We start from the raw sequence: 16,070 nt of genomic DNA on the forward strand, positions 1-16,070 counted from the left end.
TAAGTTTCTTAATATAAAAATCTTGTTAATAGCTAATAAAATACACATAATCCTACTTTTTACATATAGCATTCCAAAAATGCTTTACCTAGACAACACTAAAATATAAACAAACTGAGTTTATCACAGTCCACTTCTTAAAAAATACATAAAAATCAAAATAATCAGGAATATTTATTAAAATCTGTAGAAAAACAAACTGTTAGAAGTCTTACGAGAAAACGATAATTTACTCATAAATAACGTCCTTCAGACAATGGATTCTGTTAACACAAGGAAGTTCATTAAAATGATGCTGAACTTACCAATGGTCACCTACAAGCTGATGAGCTTTTAACTTTTTTCTACTTCAATTATGGTGACTAATCTGTAGAATGCATGTGAAAATTTAAGCTTACTCTTAATGTTATTTTATTACACTGTACCTAACTACTAATGAACTTATTTTTTTAAATTTGTTTAAATTCTACACTGATTTCAACTAACCACTTAGAATTTAATCCAGATTAATATTTAACCAATTTAAAGGCCGCAACAGAACAAAATAGTTAAAATATTTTAATAAATGAAGTTATATATTCCCTGGAAGTGACTTAGTAACAGTACTTATAACACATATCATATCACATATTAGAATTCCCAAGTATAAATAAAATTTACAACATTTCTTTTAAATCAAGAAAATAAGTAATACAAAGAATTTACTATTGTCTACTATTACAACATATCATTAGTTGTCATTTAGCTTAATATTATTGTTCTATGCAATATAGTAAACAATTATAGTTTTTATTAACAATAAAACTATGTAGAAAGTAATTTTAACTACAAAGCTACTTAAATCTTTCTTTCATGATCAGCAACATTTACTTTGGTTTTGATTAATAAAACTAAAAGAATTTATTCTCAATCATAAAATCATTAATTATTAGAAGCCATACTTGCATTATTAACAAAACTAAAGATTTAGTTTTTGTTGCAAATTTTTTTCCAATAAAAGAAAATTAAAACAAAACAGATAAAAGAATATATCAACCTGACTAAAGATGGTTACTTGAATACAACTCCTTGCGATCCATTTGTGTAAACTCATCAAAATGCGGATGCTGGCTTAAATTATGTTCATTTCGACCCAGATAAGAAATTCAAAATCACTCAATTGGTCCAAATAAGTCTGGGCTTTCAATCTCGCTCCACGCTCCATCATGTCCTCATGTCATCTTCAGAGCGTGCAACGAGCAGAGGCACTTCTTAGTTTGTGCCTCTGAAACATAACAATGAGGGAAGACTGATTATAGTACACGAAAATAAACAATTTATTAAAAACTGAATACAAAGTACAGGATGAGGATGTAAGGATGACCACATTAACTTGGAAAAATGGATACTAATATAGGGAACTTAGGCATCGGAAACATTTTTCTCATTTTCGAGCTGTACGATGTAAGTTTTCTGTTGCTAATGAACTGCTAAAACTTCCAGTTACCATAGACATAAGCATACATTCAATATATATATTTTTTTATTATAGCCTTTTTTTTAATTTCTTTTCTGACTTTTGCATTACACTACTGATAAATCTATTACATTAATTAGTATAAACCCATTTACATATACTCACTGTGGCATAAACCTTTATATAATTATTCTTATTTAGTTTTTAATGAATAAAATATCGGTAATATTTTAATTAGAATTAAAAAAGATTATTTGCTTAGAGTATTTGTATTAATATTTTGGGTTTTACAATGTTATGTCAAAAATTACTCAAGAAAATTTCAAATAAAGAAAAATATAGAAATATAATACATTGAAATAATCAAGACTCCTTTTGATTTCTAAGGTTTATATTTTTAATATGAATAAGTATTTTTCAAACATGTAACACTAGGAATGGGTTTTAATTTTTACAGCATTATTTTCAACATTAGTAAAAATTTTAATAGCAGGGGCTAAAAAAGAAGTTTTGTTTTTATTTAAAAATAAAAATTTATTACATATAATTAATTTTTTTAAAAACAGAATTGGAGATAAACCTGGAATCCTGAAAATCTTGCATCTTCTCATGTTTTGATCCTAGGGTAGATGGTTCACACATTATCAAAACTGCAAACATGTGCTTAATATTCTCTGGCATTAATATAATAATTTAAAAAAAACATTACTGTTTTCCCAAAATTAAAATAATTTCCACATTAGCTCATTTTTTGATTTGAAATATAATGATTGTCAAAAGTCCTTATTAACTGTACTTATTAAATTAGAATAATAAAATTAATAACTTCCCTGAATTATGCTACATCACAACCATTACAAGCGTAATCTTGCTAGATGCTAAAAAAAAAAGCTTGTAGAGCCTACAAGCTACAAAGTTAAAGTATCTCAAAATGATTTATTAACTAGCTGATAACCCAGTATTGCCAGAGTATTTATTTAAACTAATCTTCTATTAGACAGTAAAAGAAATCAAATTATCTAGTGGAAATCAAAGTAATTTCATATACAGGTTTTGGTAAGTGCTGGAATTTCTTGATCAGAGTTCAAGATGGGGGTATAACAATTTCTAAACATTTCGAGAAGGTTCTACTGATAAGAGTTCTATAGCTTCCACAACCTTCTAGATCATGGGTTCTCAACCTGAGGGGGTGTAGAGAATTTCAGGAAGGGTGTGGTACTCTTCAGAAAAATTCTTGTTGACTAAACCTTTTTCTTAATACAGTCAAACCTGACTAAATCGAACTTCCTTAATTTGATAATTTGAATTACTCCCTAAATTGAATATTTACTTTGTCCTCTTGAACCTCTTTAAATCACCTCCTTTATTTGAAAATTTCTAGGACTTTATACATGTATATTATTATTTCTTTATATCAATAAACAACTTTCATACTGTACATGATTTCCAAAGAAGAGTAGGTAACAGTAAATTCAGTTTAATAGCATATAGAGATTGTTAGTGGACCGTGAATTTTATCCAGAACTGTATGCCTAAGTTAATCTCTATAACAAAACTACATGAGTAATGTGCAGTTTTATTCCTTACACAGGCTATGCATAATGAGTCAAGAGTTTACTACAGTATGCTTGTGTTTTGGCATTAAAAATGTCAGTACTAACTGTGTTTTAACATTTACACAATGTACTAAATTATTTTTTGTAGAATTCAATTTTATTTCATTTTAAAATTTACAATTCGATTGAGTAAATTTTTGTGATTCTAACTACTTTTTGTTTAAACTTTGATATGTAGGCCTACTGTACATTTTTAATAACTGCATTAATGAGCATACAGCAGAAACAAAAAGCATCTAACAGTGATAAAGTAAAAAGATTACAAAAGAAGTAAAGAAAGTGTAACAAAAAAAGAAAGGCATTTGCTCACAAATTTGCATTCAATCTTTATCAAAAATTAAAAAAAAAATGAAAATGTGATACTTTCACAAGAATATTCTTCGAACATGGACCACAAAAGAGAACAGGTAGAATTCACCAATATTGATGAATGAGTGATAAAATCACTCAATGCAGAGATAATACTGTCAGTTTAGGAGGTCCAATCAACAAAGAAAAAGAACAGATGTTTGTAAAGGTGTTCGGGCATAAAGTATTTAAAGCCAGCAACAACAAATGGTTAGAAAAATCCCCAAAAAAAGATGTGGTATTGTGTTTTAAGTTGGTGGCGAAAACACTAATGTTAGCAAAAACACATATGAGAATCATGGGAACAACATTTTTTTAATGCTCATGAAACTGGACTATTTTATAAATGTCTTCCAGATCATACTCTAGCTTTTAAACATGAAAAATACCATGGTGGAAAGAACAGAAAAGAGAGAATAACCTTGTTACTTATTGCTAACTTGAAGAGTACATAAAAACAAACTTTTTCTACTGGAAAATCTGCCAAACTTAGGTGTTTCAATAACATAAAATCTCTTGTCATTACTTATGCTGCAAAAAAGCATGAATGGCTGAATTATCTTCAGAACAGTTAATTAATCCAGATAAAGACATGGTAAAACAGAAATGAAACATTTTGTTATTTATGGATAACTGTACTGCAAATAATAATGTTCCACTATTGAAAGAATATTACAGTAAAATTTCTGCCTTCCAACATGTCAAAACTCCAACCCCTTGATTAAGGAATTATAAAAAATTTTATAATTCTATAGAAAAGATGTGTGGGAAATTATAGCAGGTATAGGATGGCAGGAAAATGTGTATAACTGTGTTACAGGCTGTACATTTCGTTGACAAACAAAGCATGGAGGAATGTCTGCCCATAAACACTGTTAACTGCTTCAAGACTTGTGGATTTTCATACAGAAAAAATAAAGATGAATTTATTATGACCCTTTCTCAATTTCAGAAGAATGGAGCATAATCTTAAAAACTTTAACGTTAGTATGGATGAAATCTCATTCGACATGTTCACACAGTTTGATGATGATATTGCAGTTAGTGCCATTCCAACCAATGATATCACATCTTGTGTCATATTCAGCCATTGCTAAGTATTCCAATGAAGTTTAAGAAACAAAACAACTAGAAATTACAGGAAGACGCAAAGTCAGCAATATACAACCTTCAAAAGTTCAAGGAAAGTAGATTATCTATTTAGTACATAGTGAAAATTGAAAATGTCAGTGTTTTTCAAATCTACCACAAGAAAAAAATTACTGACTTTTTCATGAAATAATTAAAGGTATTGTACTGTATTTAATTTTTTATTTAAATCTTTACATAATACTATAAACATTTTGTCTTTTCTGACATAATTTAGTACTGTAGTGTATGTATTATTATAATATAACATAAATTTTTATTAAATTATGAAACTTTTCTGTATAATTTGAGTTTCATTAGTTTAATAAAGAGAAAATTATCTAAATCAAAAAAAAAAAAATTGGTTCCTCGAGATTCAAATTAGAGGTTTGACTGTATAAGCAATGAAAATATACATAAATTAGCCAAAAAATAGAATCAGCTTCGGATATAGTTGGTGGAAACTGCAAACTTGGCATGAATGCAACAGGTCATATAACTGGAAAACACTACAAATAGAGGTTTCCCTTTCATGTCTTTCTTTATAAATTTGATACAAGATGAAATGAAAAGTGAATTGAAGAGCTTGATTTCTGAACATTTGGCATCCTTGAAAACTGAAATTAGATGCTTTCCAGTGCTTTTATCAGATAGATGGGAATTTCAGTTGACACAAGATCCATTCAAAATTGAAGTAGACATCATGCTTCCTGATTTCCTTCAGAACAGGCAACTGAACAACTAAAATGTGATTCTCAAGCAAAAAAAATACTTCCCAAACATGACTTTTTTCCTGTTATAGTTCAGCCTCCAGGAATAACAGACAGATATTACTGCAGAGGATGATAAGTATGAGTGTAAGTTATGAGTAAGTATGAGTGTCTTGTACAGTCTCAGGTCATCCATTTCGGAGATGTGTGGTTAATTGAAACCCAACCATTAAAGAACACTGGTACCCACAACCTAGTATTATGTATAAAACTAACCACCTTTACTAGGATTTGAACACTGGAACTTAACTTTGAAATCAGCTGGTTTGTAAAGTTCACCACTAGACCAACCAGATAATAGGTTTCCTAAACATGACTGTTGAAAGATTTTCAGTTAAGCTATTTTCCTGTGTACCCACAAATTGCTAAGGAAGCTGCAACGTTGATTGTAAAGTTTTCATCAACATCTATGTGAGCCTGGTTTTTCTATGCGGGCTTAAATCAAATCAAAATACAAAACACAGTCAGGATGACTGAGGGGTGATCTGAGGTGTGCATTGTCACAAAAACTTATAAAAGAAAACAGCACATCCCCTCTCATTAATTGTGCTCTTATAAAATTAAACTAAACAAGGTAGCCTGAAATTTTAACTGCAGCGAGTACAATCCTCTATAATGCAGTTCTATTTAGTACTTTAAAATTAATCAAAATTTTATCTCAACCAGTGTTAGTATTTTTTTTATTGCAATAATAAAAGCATTATTAAACATTCAGCAAGTGGAGGCACAGGCCCAAAAAGGTTGAGAACACCTCTGTTCTAGAAGGTTCTACGGAGTTCTATTCAACTTGTCATTGGAACTCACCGATCAGCCTAATGACCTCGAAAACTATCAATTGGACATTAATATCAGCCATTTTATAATTTTACATTTCACATCCTTCCCACCCCAACCCATAGAGGTGCTTACCCCTACAGATAGGAAGTCATTTGTGTACAAAATTTTAATTGCTCCAGGCGTTCCAGGGTTAATCTGGAACATACATAATACAACACCCTTTAATATATATATAAAAATGACATAGCCACCTGTTCAAGGATATTATAGATATGTTTGGTTTTCTTTCTTCAACTCCAAATATGAATCTTTCACTCAACAAATTATGTAAAATCAAATTGATTTCTGATCCCTTAATTTATAATTATTTAAACAAAACATTCCTAATATTTTCATAACTAATTAATAGGACCATTCTAAACCTTATCTTAAAAACCAGAACCCATAATTTCTTGATTTCATCAGCCTTACTCTATAGACTTTTCTTCAAATTTTAATTACAAATCATTTAACAATCTGAATTATCTATTAAAAAAATTACTCTGTAACATTGAGCCAATTTATTTTGTTTTTTACTAACAAAAATTAAACACCATATTAATTAAACGAAATTCAAGCAGATTAATTCTCAAAAGCAACTTTAAAAAATATTTATGTAGATAAACAATCATCAAATTTATTTTGTTTCTGTTGTCAACATATGTGAATCCCTTAATAAAACACTGACATATCCTAAAAAGTCTTAACATGCAGTAGAAAAATAAGAAAATTACTTTCTTTTCTCGTCAATTAACTATCTGTAATCATGTATGCCCATGTTTACAAAAATAGAAGATTCTTGCTGTTTAAATGAGTAAATACTACATTCTTGATACTGTATTCTTAATATACTCATTTATCATAGCATAACAGCTCACTAACAAGGATTATTTAATAATCAAGAATCCCGCGTTATCAACCAGTCTCTCCCCAGTGAAGCCAGCCCGCACATTCATCAATATAAATTATTAACTTACCTAAGCCACGGGCAGCAACATCAGTTGCCACCAATATTGAAGATCTACCATTACGAAATTCTGAAACAAAAATTTCAAATAGCTAATCAAAACAACGAATTTTTTAATTAATAACAAAAAGGCAATCTTTGTTCTTTTATGAAGAAAATATATAATTAATAATTACATAACAGTTAACTTAATTCATTTTCATCAAAATCTTTTTTTGTATCAATATTTCCACTTACTCAAAATATTGTAATTACTGACATTTTTTTTAACACAAAAATAAATTATTTAAGCTTACCTCTTAACACATAATCACGTTCCTGTTGTGTTTTATCACCATGTATTGAAAGAGCACTCCATCTGTAAACAAAAAAGAAGATATATTAATAAACACAAGTTATGCTACCTTATATATAAATGAATAATTAGTATTAACAACTCGCTTTTTTCTAATAAACTGATTTTAATTCAATAATTCAACGTAATCTTCAACAAATGTTATCTTTAAATTTACAGTCAGTCAACAGTCAACTACTGAGATTGTTTAAGACATTAACAGAAACTTCAATCTGTCGAAGCAAAGAGTACAAAAATTTAATATTTATAATTATTATCGCTATAAAAGTTATTCTCACCCTTTAACTCATAAAAAATTAGTCATCTTTAAAAACTGAGCTTTTTTTTAATAGTGAATCTTTTGATTTTAGTATTCTTGCTAGAGGAAAATAGAGGTCAATTTTTTTTAACCATCTTTTTATTATAGAAATATTAAAAGGTTTTGGCCAATGAATAACAAATATAGATCCTCAGCTCTGTTCTGAATTGAAAGATTAAATTTTTATGCTTAAAAAAAAACATTTTAAGTTTAGAATACCACAAACACCTTTTAAAAAATGTAATTTTCATTTTGGCCAATGCTTATTTTTTTTTAATTATTTAGTTTGCGATCTCAATAATTACTTCCGACACAGGTTGAATTTAAATACAGTTTTTTGTAATGTAAAAATTCAGGTCCTCTTGAATTAAACCTCAGAAAAATGATTACAATCAGATTTGGGGAGTACAAGTACAACACACCCACCATACATTATAATTTGAAAATTTTTTAAAACAATAACTGGACCCTTCAGGAGAAACATCACATGTGTTAACTACAATAAGGACCACATGGACAAGTATATATTACCTAAAGCCTTTTACCCATATACGTTAAAACAGTTCTCATGACAGATCTTGACTTCTTGTAAACAGTCTAAAACAGGCACAAATTGTTTACAGCACTTATAATTCACATCCACATAGAAAGCTTACTGCAAACACAGCAGTGCTGTTTACAACAACTGGGCAATCTGTCATACAGGCAAAAACCAAATTCCACTGTAACAGTCAACTTTTTAAAGTTTTTATAGGCTTTTCCTATTTGGCACAATCATTTAACTGGATAATGAGAAGTGCTTTTATATGAAAAAACTTTTGAAACACCTTAGAGATCTTACCCTGAACGTCTAATTCCCTTAGCAATATATTCAACCTTTTTCTTGGTTTCAGCAAAAATCATAGTCTTATTTTCAGCTTCTTGAGATATTTCGCCTAACAAATCAATCAATCTAAAAAAAAAAAAAAAAATTAATTACAATATAAATATATTAATAATTCTACTAATACCAAACAATATTGTTTCTAATTAATAAAAAAAACTCACTAAAATGGTAACATCTCGCCACCCCCCCCCCCACAGGAGGGAAGATCCCGCCATTGTAGCGTTTCTGGTCGCTACCCCCCCCCCAACCAAAATGCCGTTCATAGCCAGTAAACTAAAATGGTAACAAATTTTTTTTTTATTTAAACATACACAGAGGCTATAGAATAATACCACGGAAATTTTAGTTTAAAGAAGGAATCAAACATGCAATAGCCGAAGCCACATTAAATTTATAAAATTACCATAACAAATTTAAACAATACAGAGTACAGAATCTCTGTAATCATCAAAGTCATAACAGTATTAAATGGGTTTTAAGAAGTTAAATATTTTACAATTATTTCTCTGTGGTATGCAAGGCATTTGATGACATTTAGCAATGGAAAACTGTTCTGTACAACCCTTAAAAGCAAAGCATCCAGTCAGGATATGGATCACTGTTAAGATTGCACACAGGAAAACCATTGTACAAAGTACTGTGAATAGATACTAAAAGACCAATCTGTAACAGAGTAATGCTTTCTCTTTGACCAAGTAATACAAAAGAATGAACTCAACTCCTGAGTTAAATTTAAGTCTGAAAGACCTAAGAATGTCTTACAAAGCCATAAATGTGTACAATATAACAATCTATTCACTTTCTATTAAATAAAGTACAGTTAACTTTAAAAATGCAAGTTAATGTGCGATTAACTTAAAGTAAATCTATTTATTTACCTTTTTATAACACTTCACATAGATAAAAGTTCTTAGTTTGTAAGTACAACTTCAGATAAACTAAACATGTGCTCGCTGAAATCTTTTATATTCCCAATGCAATCTGTATTCAGAACTTCTTAAGAAATGAATTTTTAATTAAATAAAGCCTTCTCAGATCTTCTTAGAGGATAAAATGAGTAAATATCATTTAAAATTATCATAAGGTAAACAAATCATCACAGAAGACAAGTGTACTGCGTTTCAAAACAAATAGAGGTTTTGAAGTTTTGCAGTATTTAAGTTTTACTTACTTACAATGATAAATTATACATGACATGAAATGTTAGAGCAACTCAACAGTTTTCAAGTATTCAATGAAAACACCATTTGTCACATGGCATATATCCAGCAAATAGTTCATCCCATCCTTTAATCAGCAAGCCTGGAAATACTGATGCGACAGCTGCTTTAATCCTGTGACAAGTCAAGTAGGTTAGCTGGTAACGGTGGCTCCATGCACTTGATCCTTTATAAACTGCCCAAAGAAAAAAAAAATCACAGGGTCAGTTCAGGTAAATGTGGAGGCCACAGCAAACATGCTCTGTAATCTGGTCTCTGGTGACCAATACAATGATGTTAAGGCCAGTGAGGAAGCGCACCATCTTGTTACCAAATAAAGTTCTGCAGTTCATATTGCAGTTGAGGAAGAAGCAATAGTTGTATATTAAATTAGTTCATTCCAGACACACTTGCTACCACAAAAAAAATGACTTGCTTTTGGGATGTCTTGTTAACACTGCAATATTTCATGAGGAATTACTGATCCCCAGATATGCATATTATAAGTGTTCAGAGTTTGTAACAGCTGTAAACAATATGGACACAGCTGTTACGTTTCCTTAAAACCCTGTCACTGGAATTGTTTTACAGCTAGCCTTCCTAACTGATTTCCTAGGACTAATCAAATAAGACTATTTACACTAGCCTTCATAATAGATATCCTATGACTACACACACAGGACTCAACATTGTCAACAATCAACATTGTCTTGGTTCAGACACATTCTGTAGTCATGTACTCTTCTCTTAATAAAGCCAGTGGTTTCAAATTGTTTATACTATCTACAAATGTTATTGGTCACTCGAAATCACAATGGAAGTTCAACTGAATGCATGTTGCCTGATAATTGTAGATTCACACTTTGGCAAACTACAAAACACAGAACACTTTTTTTATGGGGGGGGGGGTTAACCATCTTTGCTATTAGTGTTTCCAAGCTGAAGGTACAAGAAACAGTTTATAAGCTTGTGCATGGCTAAAACTACTTGAGTTGCTCTTTCATTTCACGTATAATTAATCAATGTACATACAACTTGAGAAATAATACGTAGCTTTAAAACCCCAATATTAATTTTCAAACACACGATTATATCGCTGACAAATCAAATAATTCAATTAGAGAAAAAGCTCTACTCAAAATTTAATTTTATAAATAAAATGTTTTAACACAGAAATATAAATGATTTATCTATCCACTTAACATAAATAGATCGTTTACCACAATGAGATGCTAGTATTATTATAATACTTGCTTCAGCTTCATGATAAAATGTAAGCATAATAGGAATTAAATTCTTTGCATTTGAATATATGTTCATACTCTGCCTTTGGGTCAATCCATTTCAAGTGTCCCAAACAAACATGCTAGTTGCTTTACCAATTCCAAAAAAATTTTAATTCCCAGTTTCCTACACGTTTCAGGACCTTAAAACTACTTTTTTTTTAATTCTTAATTTAAACAGTTTACATGTGGTGGCCATTTTTGTTACGGTCCACAGACCTATTTTTGTAATTGTAAGGGTATATGAAATAATCTTATTTAAAAAACTATTGGTCCTGTAAGATGAAACAAAAAGCAATTTAATCATATTTTCTCAAGGTAAAAGATTGGACCAGAGGTTTACTTACCTATCTCTCTTCTTTCTATTAGAAAATTACCATTAAGTTGAACATGAAAAAATGAAATTTCACTTTTGGTGATTTTCTTTAAGTCAGGGATGGCATACACAGTTTGAATTATTTTTTATATGTAGGTCTACGTTAGTAGTTTTACCATTAACAATATTAAGTGATATACTTATCCCTAGTTATTGTGAATTTTTTGAAAACTTAATTTTTTTTTAAATTCAAATTTTGGCTTCAAATAACTTTGATTTGAAAATCTCAAATTTGCACAACTTGCAGTATTTTTGTAAATGTTTACAGCATAAAAAAAGATTTATCGTGTTTTGTACTATAAATAAATTATAACCTTTTAAAAAGCATGAAAAAGTGATACCATTTTGACTCGCTAAATAAGAGGGGGTTTCTTGTCTTCTTTGTACTTAAAATTGTAGAAAAATTTTAATTATTCTTCAATGAAATATCCACACTTTTACCTTGTTGACTTTCAAAATGATGTATGTGGTCCAGCTAGTTGGAAAAAATAACCTGCAGATCGTCATTTTTGAGGCTACTATTACCTACCACTTCTGAAAATTTTTACATTTGTGAAAAAGTTAACACTAAGAGAGTTTCCAGGAACTAAATTTAAATTTGAAAAATCTGTTCTTTAAGAGCTTGCTCTAATGTTGTTTGTCTTAAGTTTTACTGTCTATTTATAAGTACTCAAAGAATCACAAGAACTGTCCATACAAGTAACTGAATTTTAACAAAAACATTATTTCATATTTACAAGCACTATTGACATCTGAAATACACAAAAAAATTTTAAGTTGTTTCATCATAAATTCAAAAACTTTATTAGAGTTTTTATGACCAACCATTCACAGTTTTATGACACTTCATTCACATAAATTCTAATTGAACACTGTTCTTTCATTGTTTTACGTGAAATTACTTGAAAATAATGTAAAAATTTAACAGATTTAAAATTTGCAAATATAATATTTTTCAGTAAAGTTATTTAATTAACACTTCCAAACACTGGATTAAATTTACACTGTAAAGATATGAACTGGTCAGCGAGAATTAAATCTGACATTAAAGATATGAACAGGTCACTGACTAATATCAGACTGACCAGTCTGTAACTGTATAAATGAGCATATTGCAAGCATGAATTTTTGTGATGACTGGAAATGACTTCAAACACCTGTTATAACATGAACACTACAGTCGAATGGTTCAAACAAGTTTATTTCAACTATAGTAATAAGTATACAAATATTTAAGTGCCAGGAAGATAAGAAATCCCCTTTGAGCACTTATTTAAATAAAAATCAAAATGGTATTGTTATTAACAGGTTTATCATGATTTTGGAGAGGTTGTAACAACATCTACAAAAACACTAAGTTGTGCCAATTTGAGATTTTTATCAATAATGAATATGCCAATTTTATCAATAATGGATATATGCAGTTACCTTAAAACATCTGTTTTAGGAATTTTTATTTAGGTATTGTTCAAAGTCCACTATGTTTAACAAAGACCACTAATAAGTTACCATATTGCCAATAAAGAAAGGTTAGAGCTACTTGCACAACTACTCAGATTATAGTTAATTTTTTTTTAGTATAAATTTTCATATGATATGGGAATCTGTCAAATTTTCAATGGAAAACAAGAGAAAAGCATCACAAAAATAGAATTACCTTCTGTATAGCAAGGTAACCTTTTTTTTCAACTTCTAGGAAATTGACCTCTGTTCTTGAAAAACTACACCTGTTGAATAATCAGGCAATTTTATATTGATTTGCAAACTGTTGCAAAATTAACTTTTTAGGACTTAATTTATAATTTTTTGAAACCGTGGTCTTAATAGAAGTACATAATAAATAGGAATTAGATTAGGAAACATACTTTACAGTGATTCCAATTCATTGATGAATAATAGGGGACCAATACCCAATAGCCTCTGTTTGAATTGTATAAGTTTTATCACAAAATTAAACTGTTATGGGTCTACCTTAAAATCTTGTTTCAAGATACTTGTGACTGGTTTAAGGTAGTCTTTATTTTTCCTGGAATAAGTTTATCCATCTAATCAATAAGAGAGAAGTAAACTACATAGTGACTAGTATTGAGAGAATTAAGCAAAATATTCAATTACAGAAATATAAGTGATGTAGGTTTAGGGGGCATTAAGGGCACTTAGAGGCTGTATTGATTTTCCAAAGTTGCCTACCAATATGATAGTATTCTTGTTTAAATGTATTCTACAGTAGTTACAAACTGTAAATAAGCATGCAGTTTTTTTTCCAATAACTATTACTTCTTAAAACTAAATATAACTACATACAAACATTTAATAAATGTTAACTAATATTGCTCAAATTACAAGAAACGACAGAACCTATAGTTATACAGTTTATAGCTTGTTCATTCAGTACTCACTTTTGTTCCTTTTCAGATTCTTGACAAATATCAACAACTTGTTGAATGTTATGATTTGCAGATAACTGTAATGAGCCAATATTAATCTGAACATAATCCCTGAGAAAATCTTCAGCAAGTTTTCTCACTTCTTTTGGCCATGTTGCAGACCACATTAATACTTGCCTGTCCGGCTGAAAAAAAGATGCTGAAATTATAACAGTATTTCTCTGGAAAGAAATAATTTTAAATACTAATAAGGCATAATAATTCAAATTTTAATATAAGTTTTTAAGCACTGAAAGAAAAGTTTATCATTATACAGCTTTTTTAATTTCAAGAATTGGGTGTACATGTAATATATGTAGATAGAATAAGCATGAGTGGTTAATATAAAACCCAAATTTTTGGAAAATATGAGTTTTTTATAGCACTGTTAGCTGCAAAATCCACAGAATATTGAATAAAAGTTAACTAATATAGCAAAGGCTAACAACTATGTAACATATTTTAAGTATTTAAAATCAAGCACAAAGAAAATGATATCAGTATGTCAAAAAACATATTTTTTTCATTAAACACAAATGAACTGATTACATTAAACTTTTTGCTGTGTTGGGAGTGTTTCCATGTGAGAAACAAGAGGAAAATAGAAAAGGTTGTATGAAGGTAAACAAAATTCTGTGATAATAGAATGTGTTTTTCTTTTTCAATCTGTTTTTATCTCAGGATATGTACACCCCCATCAAAATGGGTTTATTCTGTCATTTCACCATAAATTCAATAACTGGCATTGCACATGTGTAATTCAACTTTATTTTATCTTACTACATAGTATGCAACATCACATCCAAAAGCTATTATCTATAAATTTTAATTTAAAAGTAGTTTTTGGGTTTGGCAGCTTTTTCCGCATAGCTGGAATTTTTTCAATAAAATGGTGTACAGTCAATCTTGCAGGAGGAGGATTGATTAATGGTAAACCAGATAATGGCTTGTTTCCCTGTTAATTTGAAGGCAAGAAAGTCTGCTTTTGGGTTATATTTTTTCCACATGATGTATGAATAACAATTTCTTTTGGAGTTTTCATTCAACTGCATACCTTTGCAGGAGTATTCCATTTTATTCAACAAATGATCAGTGAATCACCGTTTGATATTTGGTATTTAATTACCCACCCACCTTGTAGTGCCAAAATATTTTTTTATATTAAAAAAATTTTTTCCTTTAGTAATAAACTATTTTCTAATTTGTAAAACAGCCATTTTTGTCACTTTTTCCACGAGCTGTAGCATTCATATTTTACATTGTACAGAGGGTCAAAAAAAACTTTTTGGAAATAGTAAAGAAAAACTTCATCTTTGTCAAATAACCAAATATTGTAATGTTTAGTGAAGTTACATTTACAAATTGCTTTTCTTCAAATTTTGGGCCCAAAATAAATGAAGGGCTTAGGGGTACAGGGCTGTTTTTTACCTTTTATAAATGGGTCCAAATTTCTGAGGTACTAATAGTACTTAAAAATTGGACCGTTACAGTATCCATTAAAAAAAAAAACCGCCAAATCATACGATTTTGAAATGTCTCATCATTTTTGGGGCCCAAAAACCACATGTGCAACAGGTGAAAAAAATCTGAAATGTTTATAGCAGTAAATACTTTTTGTGTACTTCAAAACCACATAAATTTATATTGTTACTCAAAGGAGTTAATGAGTAATAAAGCCAACAAATCCGTTAAAACAGTTTCTTCTAACCAACCATAAACACAACATATCCAAAATTACTGATGTTAGATATTTTTTTTTTGGTTTATAAAATTTAAAACTAAACTCACTAGAATGAATAAATTGATAATAAATATGCAAGTCAAATATGCTAAAGAGAATCTGTGCGTGTATAACCAACCGCAAAGGGTGGGTGTATTTTGAGCATATTCTTTAACAATTATGTAAGTAATAGCTTTTTATTAAATCTCTTTTGTAAGTAACAAATACATACATTTTTTTATTCCACCTAAATTTCCCTTTCTTAAATTACATTTAAAATTAGGTAACAGGACTAAAAAACCACTCTGTAAAAGTTATCTATAAAAAAAATTGAAAAAGAAAAACAACAAGGAAAAGACTTTTGATTATTAACAAAGCATGTACATAAAATTAACAAAAACTTTTATTGAGGGATAATTCCTTACT

General features: G+C 29.4%; 1 protein-coding gene and 1 non-coding gene across 2 annotated transcripts in view; both read right to left on the reverse strand.

Moving 5' to 3' along the window:
- Positions 1–16,070, reverse strand: part of LOC142326899 (uncharacterized) — a 64,985-nt gene that overhangs the window by 3,452 nt on the left and 45,463 nt on the right. The window contains exons 17-20 of the mRNA XM_075369631.1: positions 13,898–14,070; positions 8,596–8,706; positions 7,398–7,459; positions 7,112–7,171 (exon numbers count right to left, since the gene is read on the reverse strand). Coding sequence (XP_075225746.1) covers positions 7,112–7,171; positions 7,398–7,459; positions 8,596–8,706; positions 13,898–14,070 — 406 coding nt within the window. The remainder of the gene's footprint in view (positions 1–7,111; positions 7,172–7,397; positions 7,460–8,595; positions 8,707–13,897; positions 14,071–16,070) is intronic.
- LOC142327158 (small nucleolar RNA SNORD61) lies at positions 9,668–9,743 on the reverse strand. The gene has a single exon (XR_012756943.1). It is a non-coding gene; the product is annotated as a small nucleolar RNA SNORD61 (small nucleolar RNA).

Source organism: Lycorma delicatula, chromosome 6, assembly GCF_047948215.1.
Source record: "Lycorma delicatula isolate Av1 chromosome 6, ASM4794821v1, whole genome shotgun sequence".
Taxonomy (NCBI): domain Eukaryota; kingdom Metazoa; phylum Arthropoda; class Insecta; order Hemiptera; family Fulgoridae; genus Lycorma; species Lycorma delicatula.